The sequence below is a fragment of the Lepisosteus platostomus genome, chromosome 10 (assembly GCF_059453375.1).
Source record: "Lepisosteus platostomus isolate fLepPlt1 chromosome 10, fLepPlt1.hap1, whole genome shotgun sequence".
Taxonomy (NCBI): Eukaryota; Metazoa; Chordata; class Actinopteri; order Semionotiformes; family Lepisosteidae; genus Lepisosteus; species Lepisosteus platostomus.
In genome coordinates, this window is record NC_142620.1 from 12,451,598 (window position 1) to 12,471,393 (window position 19,796).

A 19,796-nucleotide genomic window follows, 5' to 3' on the forward strand; every position below is an offset into this window, starting at 1 on the left:
TTCTAATTCCACTCTGGTATCTAAAGAGAGGTTTTCCTTCCCAGTTTTTGTCTTCTAGGACTCAAGCCTATCTTAAGTGGGAAACTCTTCTGTCTCACCCACCTTGATGGTAGCAGTAGTTCAGTGCTTAAACCCTTCTACAACTCGCTAGATCTGTTCAAACAATGCTTACAGCTTGTGCTCATCGGCCGATCTGGAGGGTTTTTTGTACATTTAAATTAACTGAAATCTATTAATAATCATACTCTCTTATTCGAAATTGAGGTTACTTATTAAAAGTGATATCATAAAAACAGTTTTGCGACCAAAATGACTTGAGGACTCCTCTCTTTTCCATCCATTCGTTTCTATTTTCTGAATGTACGATATACTTTAAAGTATACTTTTAAGGTACGTTTAAAGTCTTTGCCATTAATAGCTGAAAAGGCAAACAGTTATCTCCATACGGAGAAACGAGCACCAGCAGAATTGATGTATTTCAGCAGGAAAGTCACCATTACTTGCGGCTTTGAAAGAAGAACCGTTAAACTTGGAACGTCTGCAACTTCGGTCGTTGTGAATATAAGCAGGTTTATTTTTTTTTAATTATTGAGGAAACGAAATCATTGAGGTAAGATATGCTGTACGATACTTGAAATCCTAACAGCCCGGAGTCTTTTCAGGGACAGTTTCCACTAGGTGGCAGTATTTGACTTCAGCGAGTCTCCCTGCTTTGTTGTAATCCGTGCTTGAGGAAAAGGGCTCCATGGCTTTTGTCTGCCTGCCCCCATGTTTTTGAACCGTTTGGGCTGCCATAGAAAAACGGAGCAAACTGGAGAAGCGGGGATGGGGATGAGGGGGGGAGCTTGTCAGCTCTTTATACTTCTTATCCGTGCAGTGTGGGGTTAAGATGGGCTTTGCCGATCGTGGCTGCAGACTAGAAGACCTTTAATGCAGGAGTACAATCCTCGTAGCCACATACCTCGCTCGGTACCGAAAACCGTTGGAGACCGGAGTGAAAAGCGGAACGGCGCTATGGTACTAACTGGGAAATGCAGAATATTATTTAAAAACATATAATAGATGAAATGTAGAAGCTGTCATCCCGTGATAATTACAGGCTGTTCTGCAATCCATGGCTGTGTTATTCAGTTGTTTTAAAGAAGGCAGTTTAGTATTAAAAGTGATAGTACGGGTTTCTGTACATCTTTTCGTTATATTTAAAGTATGGCTGTAAACGTTGACTACATGATATCCAAAATGATAGGGTGAGACGGGACTATTTTGACTTTTAAATGCGTAAACTAGGATAATGCTCAAATTAATGTTTAACTTCGGCATCTGGTAATTAACCCTTGATAAACTAAATCATAGTCACTTTTAAAAATGAAATTAATTCCAGATATTCTTAAAAATTGGAACAGCAAGAAGTTTTGAAAGATTCGTATGTTAATTACTTTTATTGTTATTAATTTTTAAATGGGCTGCGGGATTGAAGGCGTTTCATTCCCGAGGCTAATTAAATTCATTAACGTGATTGCACTCTGAACAAAACACTGCAAGTTCGTTTTCGCGAGCAGGATATTTTAGTGACATTTTGCGGTCAGATTTGAATACAGTGCAGTATTTATTTTTCCTAAGAGGCATTGTAGAAGCCAATGTATTAAGACATTTACCATGATTTAAATATTAATATTAAAAAAATTAGATTCTATTCCCACGCATTTTATAGTCAAATGCGTTTTTAATTATATCGATATACTGTAACAATGGGCGACAGTATTTAAAAAAAATTTGATTCTCTGGAGTTTCTGAGAAAGCAAGACCATTGGCCACCGCAGGCGTGCCACGCTTATGGTCACCGGGATAGTGTGACAGATCGACAGCTGAGTGTGTTTGTTGGCGGCTCTCTGCTGATGTTAGTCAAGTGTGTTTCCACCTCGCTTTTGCCATTGATCAAATCGAGAGGCAACGACTACAGAAGAAGCGGTACAGCATACAGGCTGTGTGTGACTAGACCATTGCAGAAGTGCTGACTGCGATGGAAATGGAACATGCACAATTTTACAAAAATAGATCCCATGGCAACATTTTGGCTTCCATGGAGCTGTCTGCGTCTCGCAGAAATGCACGGGAAGAATAACATTTCTTGTATAAAATTCAATATCTACATTGCCGTGTAAGTATTGAACGCTCACAGTTTTCCCTTTTTCATTGTGATGTAAAGGCTTTCGGTAGAAGGATGTTCTGTTCTTTATCTCTTATCATCACCTTTAAGCAAGAGCCAGTCTTTATGCGCTTGAATTCCTCCACATGGTATTGACTAAGATTCATGACTGAACTGTGCAATGTTGTTGGTTCGAGATCTTAGTAGAAGGTAACATCGAATCAATGTTATCATGGGGTTCAATGTTTTAACGCTCCATTAATTTTTTATATATATTTTTTAATGTCAGATAAACCCCAGATCTTGACAGCTGGTAACCAGGACGACGAAAACACCCGGTGCAGTGGATTATTAGTCTTTTATTCTCAAACATTTTGGTTCTGAAATCCAAAATACATTTCAAGATGACGGTGGAAGGCTCAACAATTAAGAGTCGGATTAAAAATCTGCTGCGGTCTCCGTCCATCAAGCTGCGGAGGAATAAAACGGGAAACAATAAGGAAATTCTCGGGAATAAGGTAATTGTCACTTCAAATGACTTTTTATGTTTTGTTGAAACTGTGTGTTATGGTTTGTTGCATAACATCCGGGCAAAACTGCAACACCTGAGCAATGAAACACTGCTGTGGTAAAGAGCTATACGTTTCAATTGAGGGGACCTTTTAAGTTTATTAAGGAACCTTTATTTTCTTTTCAGTTGTCAGTCTGCAACAGGCAAATAAATTCGTCATTAGCTGACTGATATATTTTCATTGATTTTTTTTTTTAATTCTCTGTGTACCTTTATACCTGCGAGTCAGTAGTCCTGACGGGTCTTTGCAAATTTAGTCTGCGTTGGCACTGATAATGAATATTCGTGTTTCCTTATAATAATGGATGAAAAGCAAGATTAGTTAAATTCGTTTATTATTAATCTGACTTGGAAAATGTATCCCCAATTTGCAGTTATTGTTGCTTTGTCGAGTTTGTCTTGTAGAAGAATGGCTTTAGCGATGCCGCCTCATTAAGAAAACTACACCGAGCTTCTCCAAAGAGAGTACAGGTCTTTCGCTGTACTGTATGTTCGTATTTTGTAGTTTTGGGTAGAGGTCGAGAGATTATAGAACTTGAATCTGTATACTCAGTACACTTTGGTAAGCTAAAGCCCCTGTTTTCTGCTGTGCTCTTATGTTTACCTGTCTGTGAACTTTCTCTCTTTTAATGCATTATGTAACCAGATAAGTCATTTGAGAACAAATTCAGCCCTGCTTTTTAAATTAGCCTTAGCTAAGTAAGCCTATCTGATACGTGTCGGGTATGTGGGACATTGCAAACATATTTTCTCAGTCTACACAATATGCAAATAATTATTCTAAAACGTTTCTATACATCTAAAGCTGAAGGTATATTCAGTCTTTCAAGAATTGGAATTAAGGTCATTGCTAAAAAACTGACATTGATAATAAATATCTAGAAACCATTTTGGATTTAACAGCCAACTGGAGTATTAGCTTTTTTCACTAAAGTGAAGAAATGATCAGATAATTGTTTATTAATAAATGGAGACCTAAAGCTGTCAAGTGGCAGGAATTTTATAACTTGATTTTAATGCATTTATAACCATGGAAACTTGCCATCACCCTGTCTGATATACGCATATATACAGTAAAAGGGTGCAAGCCAGCTTGGATGTGACAAGTTTTCCAGCTGATTCCTGAAGGTGTCAATATGTTACCCACTATTTGGGGTTACAGTCCACTGAAGTATTTTTTGAAATATGAATAGGATAGATCCTCTCATTGTAATGGCAGCAATTATGACCTACCTGTTATGTTTGGCTGTGGAATTACTACAGCAGGTCCTGTTTCACTGCAGGCTGTGTGTAGTAAAAGCCTCTTAGTGTATGTTGTTAGTCCAGGGTGTGTGACCAAGTCTTTCTATGGCCATCACTCCTACTGTAGCTATGGCAACCCCAGTTGTGTGAATTCTTAGCACCTGGATTCATCCAGTGACCCAGATCTTGTCTTTCTTAGTTTATATCGTTAGAGTGATTGGGAATTACTTGGCCTGTCAGATTCCCTTTACTTAGGAAAATGTAAGAAAATAGGAGCTGAAAAGAAGATCAGATTGAGAACCAACCTCAGGAATACTAAGCAACTGTGCGCACTCACATTTTCCTAGTACAGCAGAGCAGAGGTCTCAAACTCGGAGAGTACCTGGAGTGCCTAGTATCTTTGTTCCACCTGAGCTTTTGGTTACATTGTTGGTCTAATAATTTATTTGACTCCATAATTCATATATTTCTAAGTAGACACTAAGGTGTCTTATAGGTAAGTGTACTTTATAATTATATATTTTGAGTAATCAATTGTAAATGACCTTAATCCTAAACATGTAAATAAGACAATAATTAGGTTAATTGTTTGAACTATTGAGGATGGAACAGAAACCTGAAGACCATGCAGGAACTCTTTAATATCCCCTTAGCTAGAGACCACAGCCTGACTGATGTTTTTTAGTGGTGGCTGTCTTTGAATGTATGTTGTAACAGGTGTGTGTTTGAATAGATGGGTGTGTGTTTATGTATTCTTTTTTCCTTCCTCTGGTCTAAAAAGATAGGCATTTCTTTAGAAAGGCCCACAAACACAGGTAAATGTTTGAAGTACTGGGGTGCATATAAAGGCTCTTTTTCCCTTCATTAAATGGTTAATCTCTGCTTTATCCCTCTTTTCAACGTCACTCGCGAGCTGTCCCAAGAGTACGAGGAGCTTTGTGCTTACTTCAACCTCCAGTGTCTCAGAGATTGTACCCACAAACAGTACAACGTGTTTCTTTGTTTGGAATTTATTTAAATGTCTACCTCAGGGAACACTCAGATATGGAATTCTAGCCACTGAATGCTGTTGCAGATGTGAGGATTGACTGAATGTTGCACTATTTTTTTGTTTCACTCTTCCTCGCAACATTTGCTTACGTTGATTTTTTTAAAAACCAAAGTAAAAACCCGTAATGTCTACTTCAGATAGATTAATAGTGAATTTATTAACATTCTTAAGTTGTGTGTATCTTAACCCGTGATAGAAAATACTGATCACGTAGAGCAGGAAATATTTCAGGTTCTCAAAATAAGCATTCTCTGAGAAGTGAAGGAAATGAATTTCTTGCTGAAAAGGGTATAAGAGCTTGCTTTTGACATGTGTTTTCTTTAGCTATCCAATTGTCAGAGTTCTTGTATCAGTAGAGCCCCAGTTGTTTTTATCGCATGGAAGATTGTTTTGCAGTGTTTTATCACAGTCATGAAGGAACCAACAGCAGTCCTGTCCGTGAATTCAATAATGGGTAACAAACTAATGTAAATTCCAATTGTCACTTATTAGCCTATACACTGTATGAATCCATGTTTCAAAAGTTAAAACAGATCAATTCTGTGTTATTTTTTAAGTAGGCTTTTCCCAGTGTTGAAGACATTTAAACATGTAAGAATGATCCTCTGGTACAGAGCTTTAGCCTAGATGTGGACAACAGTGTTGTATTTTTCAGACCTCTATTGTCTTGGTTCAGCACAATGGAGCTGAGAATATGAGTCTTGTCTCCCAACCAATAATTTATTGTTCCGAACAGCATTTACAGATATCTTTAATGAGGAAAGATGACAGTGAGCTATTTTAAATGATAATCAGTGTTGAATTCATTTGCATAGTTTTTGGGATTAGGTCACAGTGATGAGAGAGGTATGGATCCCGTGAGAGCAGGTCTTTGTCTTTTCTTCTGAAGGGTGAGGAATAATCACTTCTGTTGGGATTATGCCAACATGCGTAAGGTAGCAACCCTACGTGCTTCAGAGGTGCTTAGTGAGACATTACTTTCTGATATCCTGGCTTGTTCTTTGTAAGCTACAGTACAGGCTGGTTGAAGAGGCATAAGGCCTCTCCCCCAGCTTCACTCTGTTCTGAAAACTGGCCAGGGATTGAGGTTGTTTGTTTCGAAGGGATATCGTGCAATCCTTATCACTAGTCCAGAGAAAAAGTGAAATAGTTTTTTTTTTATTCACAAAACTGTTCAAGATGTGCTTGGAGGACTAATGATGAATAAGCTGTCAGCACAAGGGATTGGTTTTACTTTCAAGTAAGGATGTAAAACCTAGTGCTGTCTATGCTCATTCATCATCACATCCTCGTCTTCGCTGAACCACATTTCACGTGCTGAAGCTTGACATCTTCCTGGTTGATTTTCGTCTGAGGACAAGATAGAACTATCCTTTTGTTTTGTTATTCCTCTGACTGGGAGTAATTCATTTTGAATTGTTAAAATAAGGCAAGAAAGGCAGTTCTTTAAATCTTCAGTGCAAAGTTAAAAGTGCAGTTGGTGTAAACGTTGAACGAGTGTTGTGTAACACTTTGAAGCCGAGACTGAGTCTGAGAATGAAACTCGATATTCCTTTTCAATATTTAAGATGGACGTAAAAGTCCACATATAGCATTTCTTTATTGTGATTTTTCATCTGTATTTTTTATTATGAGCTACAGTGTCATTGTTGTAATGTAAAACCTTGTGGTAATACAGCTTAATTTTCAGTTTAATCATTTATTTAACCTGCTGGGAAATTAAGAACAATTTCTGTATTTACAATGACAACGTAACTAAGCCCAATTTTTTCGGTGTTGCCAAAAGAAATAAAACTAAAGGTAAAATAGTTCATCGTTATTAACAAGTACAAAACCTGCTATCTAATTAATAGAGTAAATTTGAATTTCTTGTATTTCTTTCAGCTTACAATGTTGTTTTTCAAATGCACGTTTTGGAAATCCACACCTTGAAATCAATGGTGTGGAAAAGTGTGCAGTTCTAATTTTAAATCCATCTTTGCTCTTCAGAACACAGTACATCAGAGGGGGGATAGCTTTCTTTATCATGGGGAAGAAGAAGCTCCCCTGCAGACAGCACAAATGATGAAACCAAGAAGTTCAAGGCTCTCCCTGCAGCAATAAAAAAGACAAAAGAGTGTGTCCAAACATCTTTAATACTCCAGGTTCACATTTTTCTCTCTGACCCTGGGCTCATGTAGAGATCAGAGTTTGCTACTGTCCTGCGTGAGAGAGGTATGAACTCTTCCCTGGATCGCCATTGCCTGTGGCTCCGGTTACCTGCTTGTTCATACCACCTGTCTGCTGCTGAGTTATTGTGCCTCCTGGCTGTAGGAAAGTAATTATCACAACAATTCTCTTCACAGGGGGGTGGAAGAAGGATTCCTGCTAGTGTACTAAAATGCTGTATTTCAAATTGATATTCAGCAAAATATAAAACCAAATACAGGCTCTTCAATTCAGTCATAAAAAAACAATATTTTTATATCTAACTAGTAACCGTGTCTAATTAACCACCAAGGGATATCTTAAAATTATTCAGTTCACCAGTATAAAGACCTTATTGAGAATATATTGTACAATTTTGGTCATCATATTAAAAAAAAAAGATATTACTACTCTGAAATCAGTTCTTTGTAAGGTGCAAAGACGCATTCTGGGGCTCAAAAGAATGAACTCCTCTGACAGACTAAAACAAGGAAATATTTTTAGTCCGGAACACAGAAGACAACATAGGGAAATAAGGCGTTGATAAATTCATCCCAGCAGACTTCTTCAGAATCAATAGTGAAGCATGAGCCAGAGGAAACAAATAGAAACTACATGAGAACAAATAGAAGGGTATTCAAAACTGAGAATTGGAGACCTTTCTTTACACAAAGGAGTCTGGAACAACCTACTCTGTCATATTTTTGTAGAAGACTTCTTTCAACAGCTTGCTCGGAACCATTTAGGTACAACCGAATGAGCTGGATGGACACCTCTCTATTGTAGCCTTTCGTATGTACTTATATTACCTAAACATCACTTACAGATGTTCTACATGTACCAAAGCTCACTGGAGGCTCATTAATGAGTGCCTAAGGGATATGACAGAAGTTTATGGAGCTGTAAATCTAGTATAAGATCACTAGAGAAATAGATATTGAATTTGTCACTTTCCTTATTAAAGTACCAGGAATAGCACCTGTCTGGATCTGGTTCACATATTTATTGAAGCTGCTTTACATTTTACCTTCAAAACTCTCTGCCCTAATTGTGCTGCAAGTGTTATTATTAGGGGGTTACCTGGCATCTGTACTTGCCTTTTCATTACCTGCCGATTAATCACCATAGTAAACGAGCTTAGACATGATGAGATTTAACAGCAACCTTTTAGTTCCTGGTAATGTTCTGAGAAAAACCTAGCACTTCAATCAGTTTCAATGAAAAGCACAGCATCAATAATGGGACTCTTGCTCTTTAACCTTAGGTCTGTTCTTCATGTGAAGTGTTTCCCACTGTGCAGTAAAACAACCTACAGTCCTGTGAAGGCAATTTTTGATTCAGTGAACCATTGAGATGAACACTGCTTGGTGTAGCACATAAATGTCTTTGAGTCAGCTACTGAAGTTTTATTAGAAATTGCAAGCACTTGACCGGTTTCACATTTTGAAGTATATTCTAGTATTGAAGCAGCATTGCAAATTTTTTTCTTAACTTTTTACAGCTGGGTAGAAATGGTCTTGTCCCTCTGAGCACAAGCACTAATCATCCATAAATTTTCACCAGCCATGTCTTCCTTTCCAAATGAAGCAGGGTTATTTTGGTGCTTGGGATCAATACCTGCTCTCAAAAGAATCTAGGTGGCCTTGAAAATGCCACCAGGTATTTTTTTAAATATGATGCTCTGGAAAGACGTGGTTTATCCTAAGAAAACCTCTTTAATGCTGAATGAGGTTTACAACCTTAAGGGTCACTCGGATCACAGCTGGAAGATCTTTGCTGTGCCACAGTCACCCCTGTCTCCAGAGGACTTACCAGCTAGCACATAAGCTTTGTAATATCCAGTTGAGAACCAGTTGATCAGAAAAGCATCTCATACTTCAAAAGACGCATGATTATCCTGTGAGTTTCTATAAACAGTTTGGTGTTGGAGGAGGTATTATTAATTGGTGGTTATTAAAGGCTGATTGGTAAAGTGAGGTATAGTTAATTTCTTCTTTCATTATATGTCACCGTCACTTGGTCCTTATCAATACGTACTGTATGTACCATGTTACTGCTGTTTCTAGGAATATGACAGCTGGAGCACTGTAACACTCCATCATGTAAATCAGGCCTCCTACCGAGTTTAATTTACAGAGAGGAGCTGGAGATAACAGTTTTGGTGGAGAGGCATAGCTTTGAGGGTCATAGACGTTAAGGGCAATTACTTATGATACAAGAGGGCAGTCTTTGTCATATCCATCAATAACATTTACATTAAAGAAAGTTTCCCTTTTTGGGAGTAGATGCCATTCCAAAACAGATCTGCTGTTGAGTCTATTGAGGTTTAAGGTTTTGTTTCTCTACATTAGCACTATACTGGGTGGTTCTCTGTAGGACCATCACAGAATAGCCTTTCATCTGCTCTGCGTAGGGAACTGCTTTCACAGTAAAAACCCTGAAAAAGAGGACCAGGCCTGGCTGAGGTCCAGGAATTTAAAGCGTTGAAGCTGTCAGGAGATTTCATTAAGACACTGGTTTTGACTGTATTGTACTGGATCATGTAGCACAAACAGAATAAGGCCAAAGCTGAAACAGCAGTCTTAACTGTAAGCGTATTTGCTGCAGGCAGCAAGTAGTCTTTCTGTGTAAACCACAGCTATTATTATTGTGCTATCATTGGGTAAATATGATTGTTGATTGTTTTATTTTTAAAATGCTTGCAAAGATTATACAAATTGTAAACTAATACTAAAGTTTATTTTATATGCATTAGAGTATTTGCAGCATTTCTGTAATGTAGCATTTTTTATCTACACACTTATTGTCTATTTGTAACTGTTATTGTTCATTAGGGCTGGTATAACTAGTTTCTGGACTTTGGGGAAAAAAACAACTACTTTATTTTTAAACTATAGGTTGTACAGGAAAAATGCCAAGGTGGTTAGGCTAATTCTGAGTTGCTGGGCTGCACTGTGCATTCTTATTGAGATAATTGTCCGTTGGCTACAGCAGATCGCGATGGCCATATTGACATACTGTAATGTCATGACTCATTCTGTTATGGTGTGGGATGTTACAGATGTTTCCATCCCATGAACAACATTTGCCTGATACGTTAAGATTGGGCTCTGCCGCCTTCTATACCAGTGCTCATGTCTCCAAAGAAAGCCATATTTTCTATCCAATGCAATTATTATCCAATTATTATCTCAATAAGAATGCACAGTGCAGCCCAGCGACTCAGAATTAGCCTAACCACCTTGGCATTTTTCCTGTACAACCTATAGTTTAAAAATAAAGTAGTTGTTTTTTTCCCCAAAGTCCAGAAACTAGTTATACCAGCCCTAATGAACAATAACAGTTACAAATAGACAATAAGTGTGTAGATAAAAAATGCTACATTACAGAAATGCTGCAAATACTCTAATGCATATAAAATAAACTTTAGTATTAGTTTACAATTTGTATAATGCAAGAGGCTGGACAGCAGAACTGTCAGTCACTCAATTGGTTTGCACTTACAGTATAAGCTATCTATTATTGGTCTATGCTACAGTATCCCAGGAGGACCACCCATTACTTTGCCACCACTTTACACCCATGGGGGTTTTGAAAGTGAATTAAACTGTAAGTATGCAGTAATCTGACTATGTCACGCTCTTTATTTTTTATTTTGCATAGGAGTTCTCACTTATCGCTGTTCATTTGCACTTACCTGTACATTCTCCCGATGGCCTTGCTGCCTGTGCACTTACCAAAGATCTCTTTTCTCATTTGAGAATATTACAAATTCTTAGACAGTTGATCCTAGGACCTTGACTATCTGTTCTGTGAAAGAAAGCAGGGTTTTGGTTTCAACAACGTGATTGGGTAGGTTATTCCACTCCCCCCACATCCCCTTTGCATTCTCAGTTTTAAATGTGCTTCCATTAGTGTATATGTTAGGCACATATGTTTGTTGAGTGGCTGTTTCAGTTAGTACTTTTGTATTCCTAAAATCAGTGTTCCTGACATTCTGAGTATTTGTTATACCTGGGTTTTTTTTGTGTGTAAGCTGGTGATTTCTGCTTCAATACGCTTCCAGACTCTCACGTGATGCAAAGAAAGCTAGCAATTTCCTCTGGTGCAGTCTGTGGTTTTTGTTGGTATATGAGGAGGAAGTCTGGTGTCTCAGCCCTGGTAGTCTGGGTAGTTCCCATCAGTGAGAATCAGACAACAAAGGGAATATCGCTTCAAAGCGCCCCCTTTGTTTTCTGTACCTTTCTTCATCTTTTGGGAAGTTTCTGTTGCTCTCTTATGAAACTACAATAAGAGTTTCCCACAGATGCGCTGCATGTTGTGTTTGCTGGCTTTGTATTTCCCCATTCCAGAACTACAGGAAGTGTTGGCTTCTCTTATCTGTTTTAGATTTAATACAGGACTAGACAAGGCCTTGCAGAGCACATTGAGACTTGTCATTCTCAAGAAATACCGGCTTAGAAGATGAGACTGTTATGCCTTCAGCTTTTTCCCAATGTTTCATTTAAAAAATATATCATTTCTTTAAAATTAGAAAGATGTAATATTTTCTTATGCACTCAAGCTAGGCTAACAGGACTGAAAATAGTTCTAGATTATATATATATAATATATATAGAAAGTGTGAACAATTCAATTAATTGGAAATTGCAAATATTTGTGTAATTTATATTGGTAAGTCATCTGAGCCAAGATCAAACCATTCCCTACCCCATTACCCATGTTTTTGATGTCTAAGTAGTTGTTGCTAAGTGTCAAAGTACAGCAAGTTAAGACAACTTGATATTCGGGTTCACATCTGCTAAATCCCCCATCAGCTGTTATATATTAATTACGGGTATTATGAAATGAATTCCGAATAGCATTAGGTGTTCTTTGTGTCCAAGTTTCCTATCAGACTGTACAGTTTTGACTTGTTTCTCTCCACAGCCATAGTGTTGTTGTTTTCAAAATGTCCGCTCTCTCTCGTAACAGTACCAGCCCCTGGTGAAACCCTGGGTGTTTCATGATTCCTCTCCGTCTGTACCAACAGGTGACACTTGAGAAAGTGCTGGGGATCACAACCTCGGGGAACAGCGGCTTGGCCTGTGACCCTCGCTCAGGCTTGATGGCCTATCCTGCTGGGTGAGTAAGCCGACTCCACACAGCCTGAAGGGGTTGTGCTTGTCAGGATAGAAAATTCCGGAATGGTACAAGAGACGTAGAAAGGGTCAATAGGGAAAGGCAGATACTGTGAGCAGAAGGGAGACATGAGAAGATAATGCACTGCCAAAAAAATGTGGAAACTGGTTCCTTAGTAACACATTCCTGTGAGCCCATCTGTTGTCAGTAATTTTCAGGGGTGTTTCTTACTGCTTTGCTGTGTGTGGTTTGGCAGCCCGTGTCTGGTCATGAAAGTGAAGAGTTTGTAGTGGCAGATAAATATGCTGAGAGCAGAGCAGAGGTAGCATTGTGGTTTACAGCACATTTCCTGGCTGACATTTGGTATTTTTTTATGAAACCATTTGTTTAGCATGTGGGGTACTGTACACTGTCCTTGAGCAAGTGTGGGTTGATTTGTGTTGGAAAAACACAGTACTACATGAAGCTCCACAATGCTCACTTTTTAACCATATACCATTTTCATTGTCATTTTGTTTTGGGATTGAATGTGTGGTTCTTTCCAGGCTACTGCTAACATTAGTTTGATTTATTCTTACATTAGTTAGATATAGTTGGAATCCCAGGTTGTAAATGCAATAGAAACCTGCTAGTTGATTGTAGAGTGTCTATACTGTATATTGTAATATTTCTTTGTTTATGTGAGGTCCTCAGTTCTGGTCTTGAAGGATGTTGTGTTGGTGGGATTTCTCTTTAAATCAGGACTGGAAGAAGTTAACTTGGTGCAATTAAGTCCATAATGAGCTGGTTTAGGCTTTAAGAGCTCAGTTTGACTGAAATGCACCTGCCCTCCCGAACGAGGATTAGGGAGTACTGGTTTGTGTCCGTGGAGCGTTGGCATTAATATTTAGTTATGTTATAATGTTATCCTTTTCCAGATTTAGAATGCTCTGGTAAATTTTGCAACCATAATGTATATTAATGACTTGTAGTTTTCTGTTCTAGAAATTGTAATAAACCATTTATTATAACATATATATATATATACGATAACTCATTACGTGGTGCACATCCAAAGGACTGTGGGCCAGTATGTAGGTGTGACCAAGCTGAAGAGAGGTTCCAGACTCTACTGGAAGCTGATTCAGGTTTATAATAGTCCAGTACAACAGGAGAGTTGGAGAATAGTACAGCTCTTGAAGCCAAGACCAAAGTATAGCATCCCCCGGTAGCAAGGAGTTTGAAGGGGCTATTGGACGTTTATAATATTATTTACTTTTGGTTAGTTTTTTAATTGATATACATCATTCCTTCACTCCAATCCTAATCAACCTGTCGTAATTAAGTTCAAATCCTTAATTAGACATTGCACAGTGTCTGTATTGCAGCTTTCTAAGTCTAAACCAGCTGTGCTTTGGTGCAGACCTCATTTTGAAAGGAGTTCTACTGATGTGGTAGGAGGGGAATGTTGTTGAGTTTTATGGTTTTCTTACTTTGTTTAGTTTTACAAACAGAAAAATAATATAAAAAATGTTCACAAAAAGCATAGAAACTGACAGCATAGAAACTTGTATGCATTTACTGTAAGCCACAGGTTTACCCTGGGGTTGAAGTAGAAATGAGCTAACATTTTAAGATGATTGTAGTATTTATGTTAACATTTTTTTCTAAAGCATATTTTTTTGTTCTCAGATCTTGGTCTGTATATAAAGATACGTCTATACAGTTTCAATGCAATTTGTAGATATTTTGTAAGACATTGATTGATATAGCATCACTGAGCTGAACTGGAATTAAGACATGTTGATAGACTGAGAATCGAAGAGAAACGGAAAAAGGATAGAGAGTGAGGATTGGACAGAGAAATCCTATGGTTGTGAATAGTCTTCTGTCAACACGTCAGTGAAAAGTAGTTCATGTATTTCCTAAGGGCTATGGTATAGCATATCAACTTTGAGACAGCTTTTAACTGCTGTCTTGTAGTTAACTGCTGCCAGTCACTTTTTCATCCCTCTGTAGGAACTGGGATTATGGACGTTAATACACTAAAGCTTTGTTTTGCACAGTGCTTCTCTCAGAAAAAAGTAACATATGTAATAACATCAATTAAGCTTAAAATCATCAGTAGGATAAAATGTCAGCAGTGTCACTGATAGCAAAATGACTGTCCTGTGCAATGATACATATTCAGTGTTTTTACCCATTCCCTTAATTGCTCAAACAGCTGCTAAATAGACAAGACAGTGCAGTTCACAGCCCTCTGGTGTCGCAATAAAAATGTGATATCTGTGGGTAACTGCAAATGTCTTCATGAATTGCAGTAAGACATTTATATCATTGTATCAATAATGAACAGAATATGTGAGCATTGTTGCATTTTCACCTGCTTGAAATAAATATATACTTATTTCCCTAGAAGGCTGAATTTGTCCAGAAAAATCAAGATAGATGGCAGCATCTTATCTTGTAGCCTGATCTCGGAGTTCAGAAAAGCTGGGTCTGGTTAGTTCTAGGATGAGAGACATCCAGAGAAATCCAGGTTGCTGCTACAAGTGGTGTTGATGGGTTCAAAGTTGATACTCTTCTCATTGACTTGCAGTCTCTGAACCAGTACCCCTCTGGACTGTAGGCATTGTGCTATAGGAACTGCTGTCCTGATTGCTGGGTCATTGAAGTTCCCATGGAACCTTTCAAAACAGTTTGGTGTTAAGGCTGGTGTTCTGGTTAAATTCCATACTGGGTTTGAATAATCTGGGTTCCCAAAGTTCTCCCTTAAATCATCTGTTGGAGCTGTTCCTCACTTCTCCCCTGATCAGCTGTGGGAGTGGGGCTGCTGGTTCATAATGGCTGGCATGTGTCACCCAGGTGGAGCTGCACTTCAGTGATCAATCAAGTGGGACCCCTCCTACATGGAATGTGCTGTGGGAGACTTTGTGAAAGAAATTATAATTATTATTAGCTGGAAGCCAGAGATGATCTGCAATTCTGTAATGGGCTAAATCAACACCACCAAAATGTTGATTACAAAGTACTGTCATTACACATTCACCAAGGTGTCATACTGCAGCATATAGCTCCCCACAGCAATAAAGAATTATCTTAATTGGGAATGTGCTATCCCACTGCTCTCGTGATTTACACTACAGTGTAGACGTGAATGTAGCCAGCATGATTGGTCATATCTTTTTCTGAACAATGGTGACACAGAGCATATTCACACTGGTGTCAGAATGTTTTGATTTCCGGATGACATTTCATCCTTTCAGTGCGCAGCTGGCATTTCAGGTGGCTTGGGCTTGCTGGGGATGTATTGGAATGTTTTTCCATAAATATAAACCGGTGTTGGTGTGTTACCAAATGTAAGCTGTTTAGACAATGCAGTCCTTTGTTTTTCCACCAAGAACTGAACGACATATTTCGCAAAGGCTTTGCTGCAATGAGGGGTTTCAGAGCATGAAAAGCAAGTGCTGTCTGCTCAAATTAGGCAGAATTCAAATCTCCTTTAAAATCACTGGCACTTCTAATCCTATTTTGAGCTGGTTTGAAGTGTTTTGTAATTCTTCTTAGTCTCAGTATGCTTAAAAAAAAGTTCATACGTACATGAATTTGGAAGGGGTTTAGCTTTGAAGGTTAATTACAACCCTCAAAATCTTTATCAAATTATAATTTTGTACTAGTAATTAAATTAGTGGGACACTGCAGATGACTGCACAAACTGCAATTCACTTTGGAGTTTGACGCATGTACTATTTATTGAAAATGAAGCTTTTTAAAGCTTTAAGCTATAATAATTGGAATACTGAATATTGACAATAACAGTAAATAATAAAGTTTTATCAAATTAAATTCACAAGCACAAGATTTGACACTGTTTTCTTAATAACTGAAACACTTTGTCGTCCATTCTTGAAAGTTCTATATATATAGGGAAGGGAATGAGCTCTATCATTTCCTGTTTTTTTTTTAAATAGACAAACGCACTAATTGAAGGGAAGGCAAGAAATGATGCCAGGCGCGACTACACCTACTGCAGAACTGACTCGTTCTGAAAGCAAACTAGCAATTAAATTGTACTGAAAGGCAGACCCTCTGAAGTTGTTCAGTCTTCTCTAATGAAAATTACATCTTGGGTGTGCTACCCTTCTATAAAATACCCCCCCCCCCCAAAAAAAACAAAACAAATTGACCTCCCAGATCTGAAGAGGTAAACGTATTGTCAGTCTTGTGACATTGTTGAGGCTTGCAAGGCAATGAATGGAGACACAGGCTCAGCCCCCTGTGTAGCAGCTCATCACCACACAGTGATGGGAAATATACAGTACTGACACTGTGAGTGTGACCTTGACTGACAGCTCTTACTGCCTCATTCTTGACTGGCAGACGAATCAGTCTGGCTTGTATCTGACGGGGACACATGATGGGGTTTCTGCCACTTCTTTCACAGAACAAAGTAAAGAAAAACAATGAATTTTGCTTGTTGTGTTTTAAACCGTTATATCCATGGAGTTTCCATTCTGTCAGCTGTACTCTGTACAGCTTCCAGCCCTCTTACCCATTATGCTTTGTGTTTATATTAAAACTGTGGAATAGGAGAACTGCCAGTGAGACAGCCAGACACAGAATGTGATGTTCACACATGTTGCCTCAGGAGCTGAGCTGATAAATGGCCAGGGAGTGTGCACGGAGGGGGTGGGTCATTCTGATGGGGAGGCAGCAAGATCACGCTTATTAGCAAATTTGCTCCAGCCCTCTGCAGATAGACGGAGGCAGTGGTAAGAAGTGACAGTTCTAACAGGGACAACTGAGTGTCAACTACTCCACATGCTGGAGAGGCTGGACACGAGCCGAGCCGCAGTTGCTGTTTAATTTATATAGGTGTTTGTGGGTTCACGGGGAGGGTAAGGGCAGCTGGGGGAGGGAGGGAGAGTGGAGAAGCACTTCAACCAAGTCAATCTTTGTCAGACTAGATTGCTGCCTCTGCAGAGCAGGAACACGGTGCTCTGATAAAGACCGCAGTGAACAGAGATCTTTTCCAGCTTAGTGTATCTTTGAGTTTCGCAAAATGCTGGAATTATGCGATTATTCTTCATTTAGGTTTCAGCAGGGTATTTTATGAGAGATACCTAAGTGAAGGGTACTACACGGGAACCCCACATGGGATTTGAACCTACAACCTTCATGTTTGAAGTCAGGAACTCTAGCCACTACTTCACTCTGCTGCAGTAATTGTATGCAGTCAACAGCTCATGTTTAGCTGTGAACAGGTGCCTAGCCTGTTGTTGAATGTTTTTGGCAAGCAGAGGGAGAGACTGCTCTTCTCTCTTATCTTCCTCTCAGCTCCTCGATTGACCACAATGTGCATGGTGATGGGCTGTGTGCTCTCTGTGCTCTGTATCTTGCACAGTGAGCGTCCATGTGCTTGAAGAGTCCAGGTCTGAATTGCCGCAATGGCTGAAACATTCCAAGATCCTGCCTGCCAGCTATTCCTCTATCCTAACACTGCATCGGAAGCCTTCAATCGCTGGTTGCATGATCTGTGTCTGAAATGGACACCAGTGAGTCCCTGTCCTTCAGTAAGGGGTGCACATTGTGTCTTTCTCACTTAACGGTATGATCACTGGCTCCCTGTCAATGAGAGAGACAGTGTGAGTATACCATCAATCACTCTTTCCAGCATGTTAAACACTGGCATTTGACTGAGTGGGGAGTTTGAAGCATGTACAAAGAGCAATGTTATCTACTTAAGCGGTGCATATATATCAATTGAATTAAGTGAGGGTTCCCTAGGGGTGTAGAAGCTTCACTGTGAGTTTAATCAGTGGCAGAGAGAAAGATATTATCCTTGCTCTAAAACACAGGCTAATTTCATTTGGTTCAGTGCATATTTATTAAATGTGAAAGATTCCCCTGGGTTGTGTCTAGTGTACAGTGGGATCAGGGTAAGGGCATAGTGTAAAATCCATATGCTGCAGAGGGCTTGGAACAGTGGACAGTAGAACAGAATAAGGTGGAACAGTGACAGTGTGGTTTTATTTCACTTTTATATTACTGAACGGCAGATGGTAGGGAATTGTATAGATGAGGAAATACCATGGTACGATGTCTTGTGCAACATAAATTCAGCTTCCAGACATCCTAATCATTGATTAATTTCTCTTGCTTCATTGAGTGTACCTGGCTCCTTGCACAAGGCCTCATCTGAATCTTGTCTTTGCCATGGGACTCTCGCGGCTTTCGTTCAAATTAGTAGTGTCTGGATGTGGCAGGTTTCTTTTTTCTAGTTCCACTGTTGACAGCGGGAATATTCCTTGTTTGTGTCCGCTGCTCTTGATAAAGGATGACTCCAGTCTCGGTCTTCACAGTGATTAAAAAGGTGTTGGTACTTCACTGGGAACCTCATTCCCATTGCCATCACTGGATCCTGGATCTTTCTTTGCATGTTATTTACAAGAAACTGCCTGGATTCATGGTGTGCAGAGGAATTCACATTTTGTGTTGCATTATAGTTCTTCTGCTTTTGTAGGATTTTACTTTTTGGTCCTTTGTTGTGACGTTTAGGGGGAAACACCACTGATAGGAGTGAGGCAGAATTTTGGGTGTTGAAACTGAAAAGTGTTCTGGATTTGGTTCATGTTTTGAAATATTAAAATGAGTAAAAATGTGTTCACCAAAACTATTGTACTTCAGGCAAGGAAAAAGGAGATTAAGAACATGGTGTTCTTTGGTATTGGCTGGATTGGCATCACGTGGCAGCATTGCTGGGATAGCCAGCTAGGCACCAGGGGACTGAAGACCAACTTTACAGTACTTCTGCTGTAGACTGAAGATGCATCCAGCTGGGCAGCACATGTGTGTGTTTGTGTGCAGCTGCGAGCTGAGCTATTTTAGTAATATTAACTGAGTGGAAAGGGAACATTATTGCTGAAGCTGATGTTGCTGATGGCAACTGTATTGCCACTATGTAGCAAAGGGAAAGATAAAGCCACAAAGATCACTCAAAATAGAAATTTGACATGGATTATAAATTCATAATGTGAATAAAAACTCAGGTTCTTATGTGAGTATTGTTTTGTTAGTTTTGAGGGCAAAATGATGAGCCAGATTAAAAAGCATTATGCAGTGGATGCTTGTTCATGTGATAAGCACAGTAGGTGCTGTTTCATTTCAAGCTAAAGACATCCAGTAGCTTCTCCAAGCTGTGCTCCTGGAGAAGGGTGTTTTGGCCAGGGTATGTTCAGTGTGCCATGTGGCAGCCACCCCTGCCATTCAGTTGGGTGTGTGTGAGCTTCCAGTACTGTTAGAGCACGGAAATTAGCAGTGAGGAAAATGGCGAACAACCCTGAAAAATGTACATAGTAAAAGACAAACTGATTATCAGTCAACACTTCCTGACGGAGGGGGAGAGGTTAAATGGAAATCATTTGAGATTCAAAACTGAAAAAACACTTTCCAACCACAAATCCCCAAACATGCCTTTTTTGCAGACACTTTAATAATAG

At 39.1% G+C, this 19,796-nt stretch overlaps 1 protein-coding gene across 3 annotated transcripts in view; it reads left to right on the forward strand.

Annotated features, from left to right (window-relative positions):
- The first annotated feature begins 788 nt into the window (after positions 1-788).
- mapkbp1 (mitogen-activated protein kinase binding protein 1) overlaps positions 789-19,796 on the forward strand; it is a 60,051-nt gene continuing 41,043 nt past the window's right edge. The window contains exons 1-3 of one of the 3 annotated variants that reach the window (XM_088648234.1): positions 789-2,158; positions 2,436-2,664; positions 12,230-12,321. In XM_088648234.1, coding sequence (XP_088504360.1) covers positions 2,551-2,664; positions 12,230-12,321 — 206 coding nt within the window. In that variant the 5' untranslated portion in view covers positions 789-2,158; positions 2,436-2,550. The remainder of the gene's footprint in view (positions 2,159-2,435; positions 2,665-12,229; positions 12,322-19,796) is intronic. The other 2 variants (XM_088648235.1, XM_088648236.1) reach the window with 2 other exon arrangements.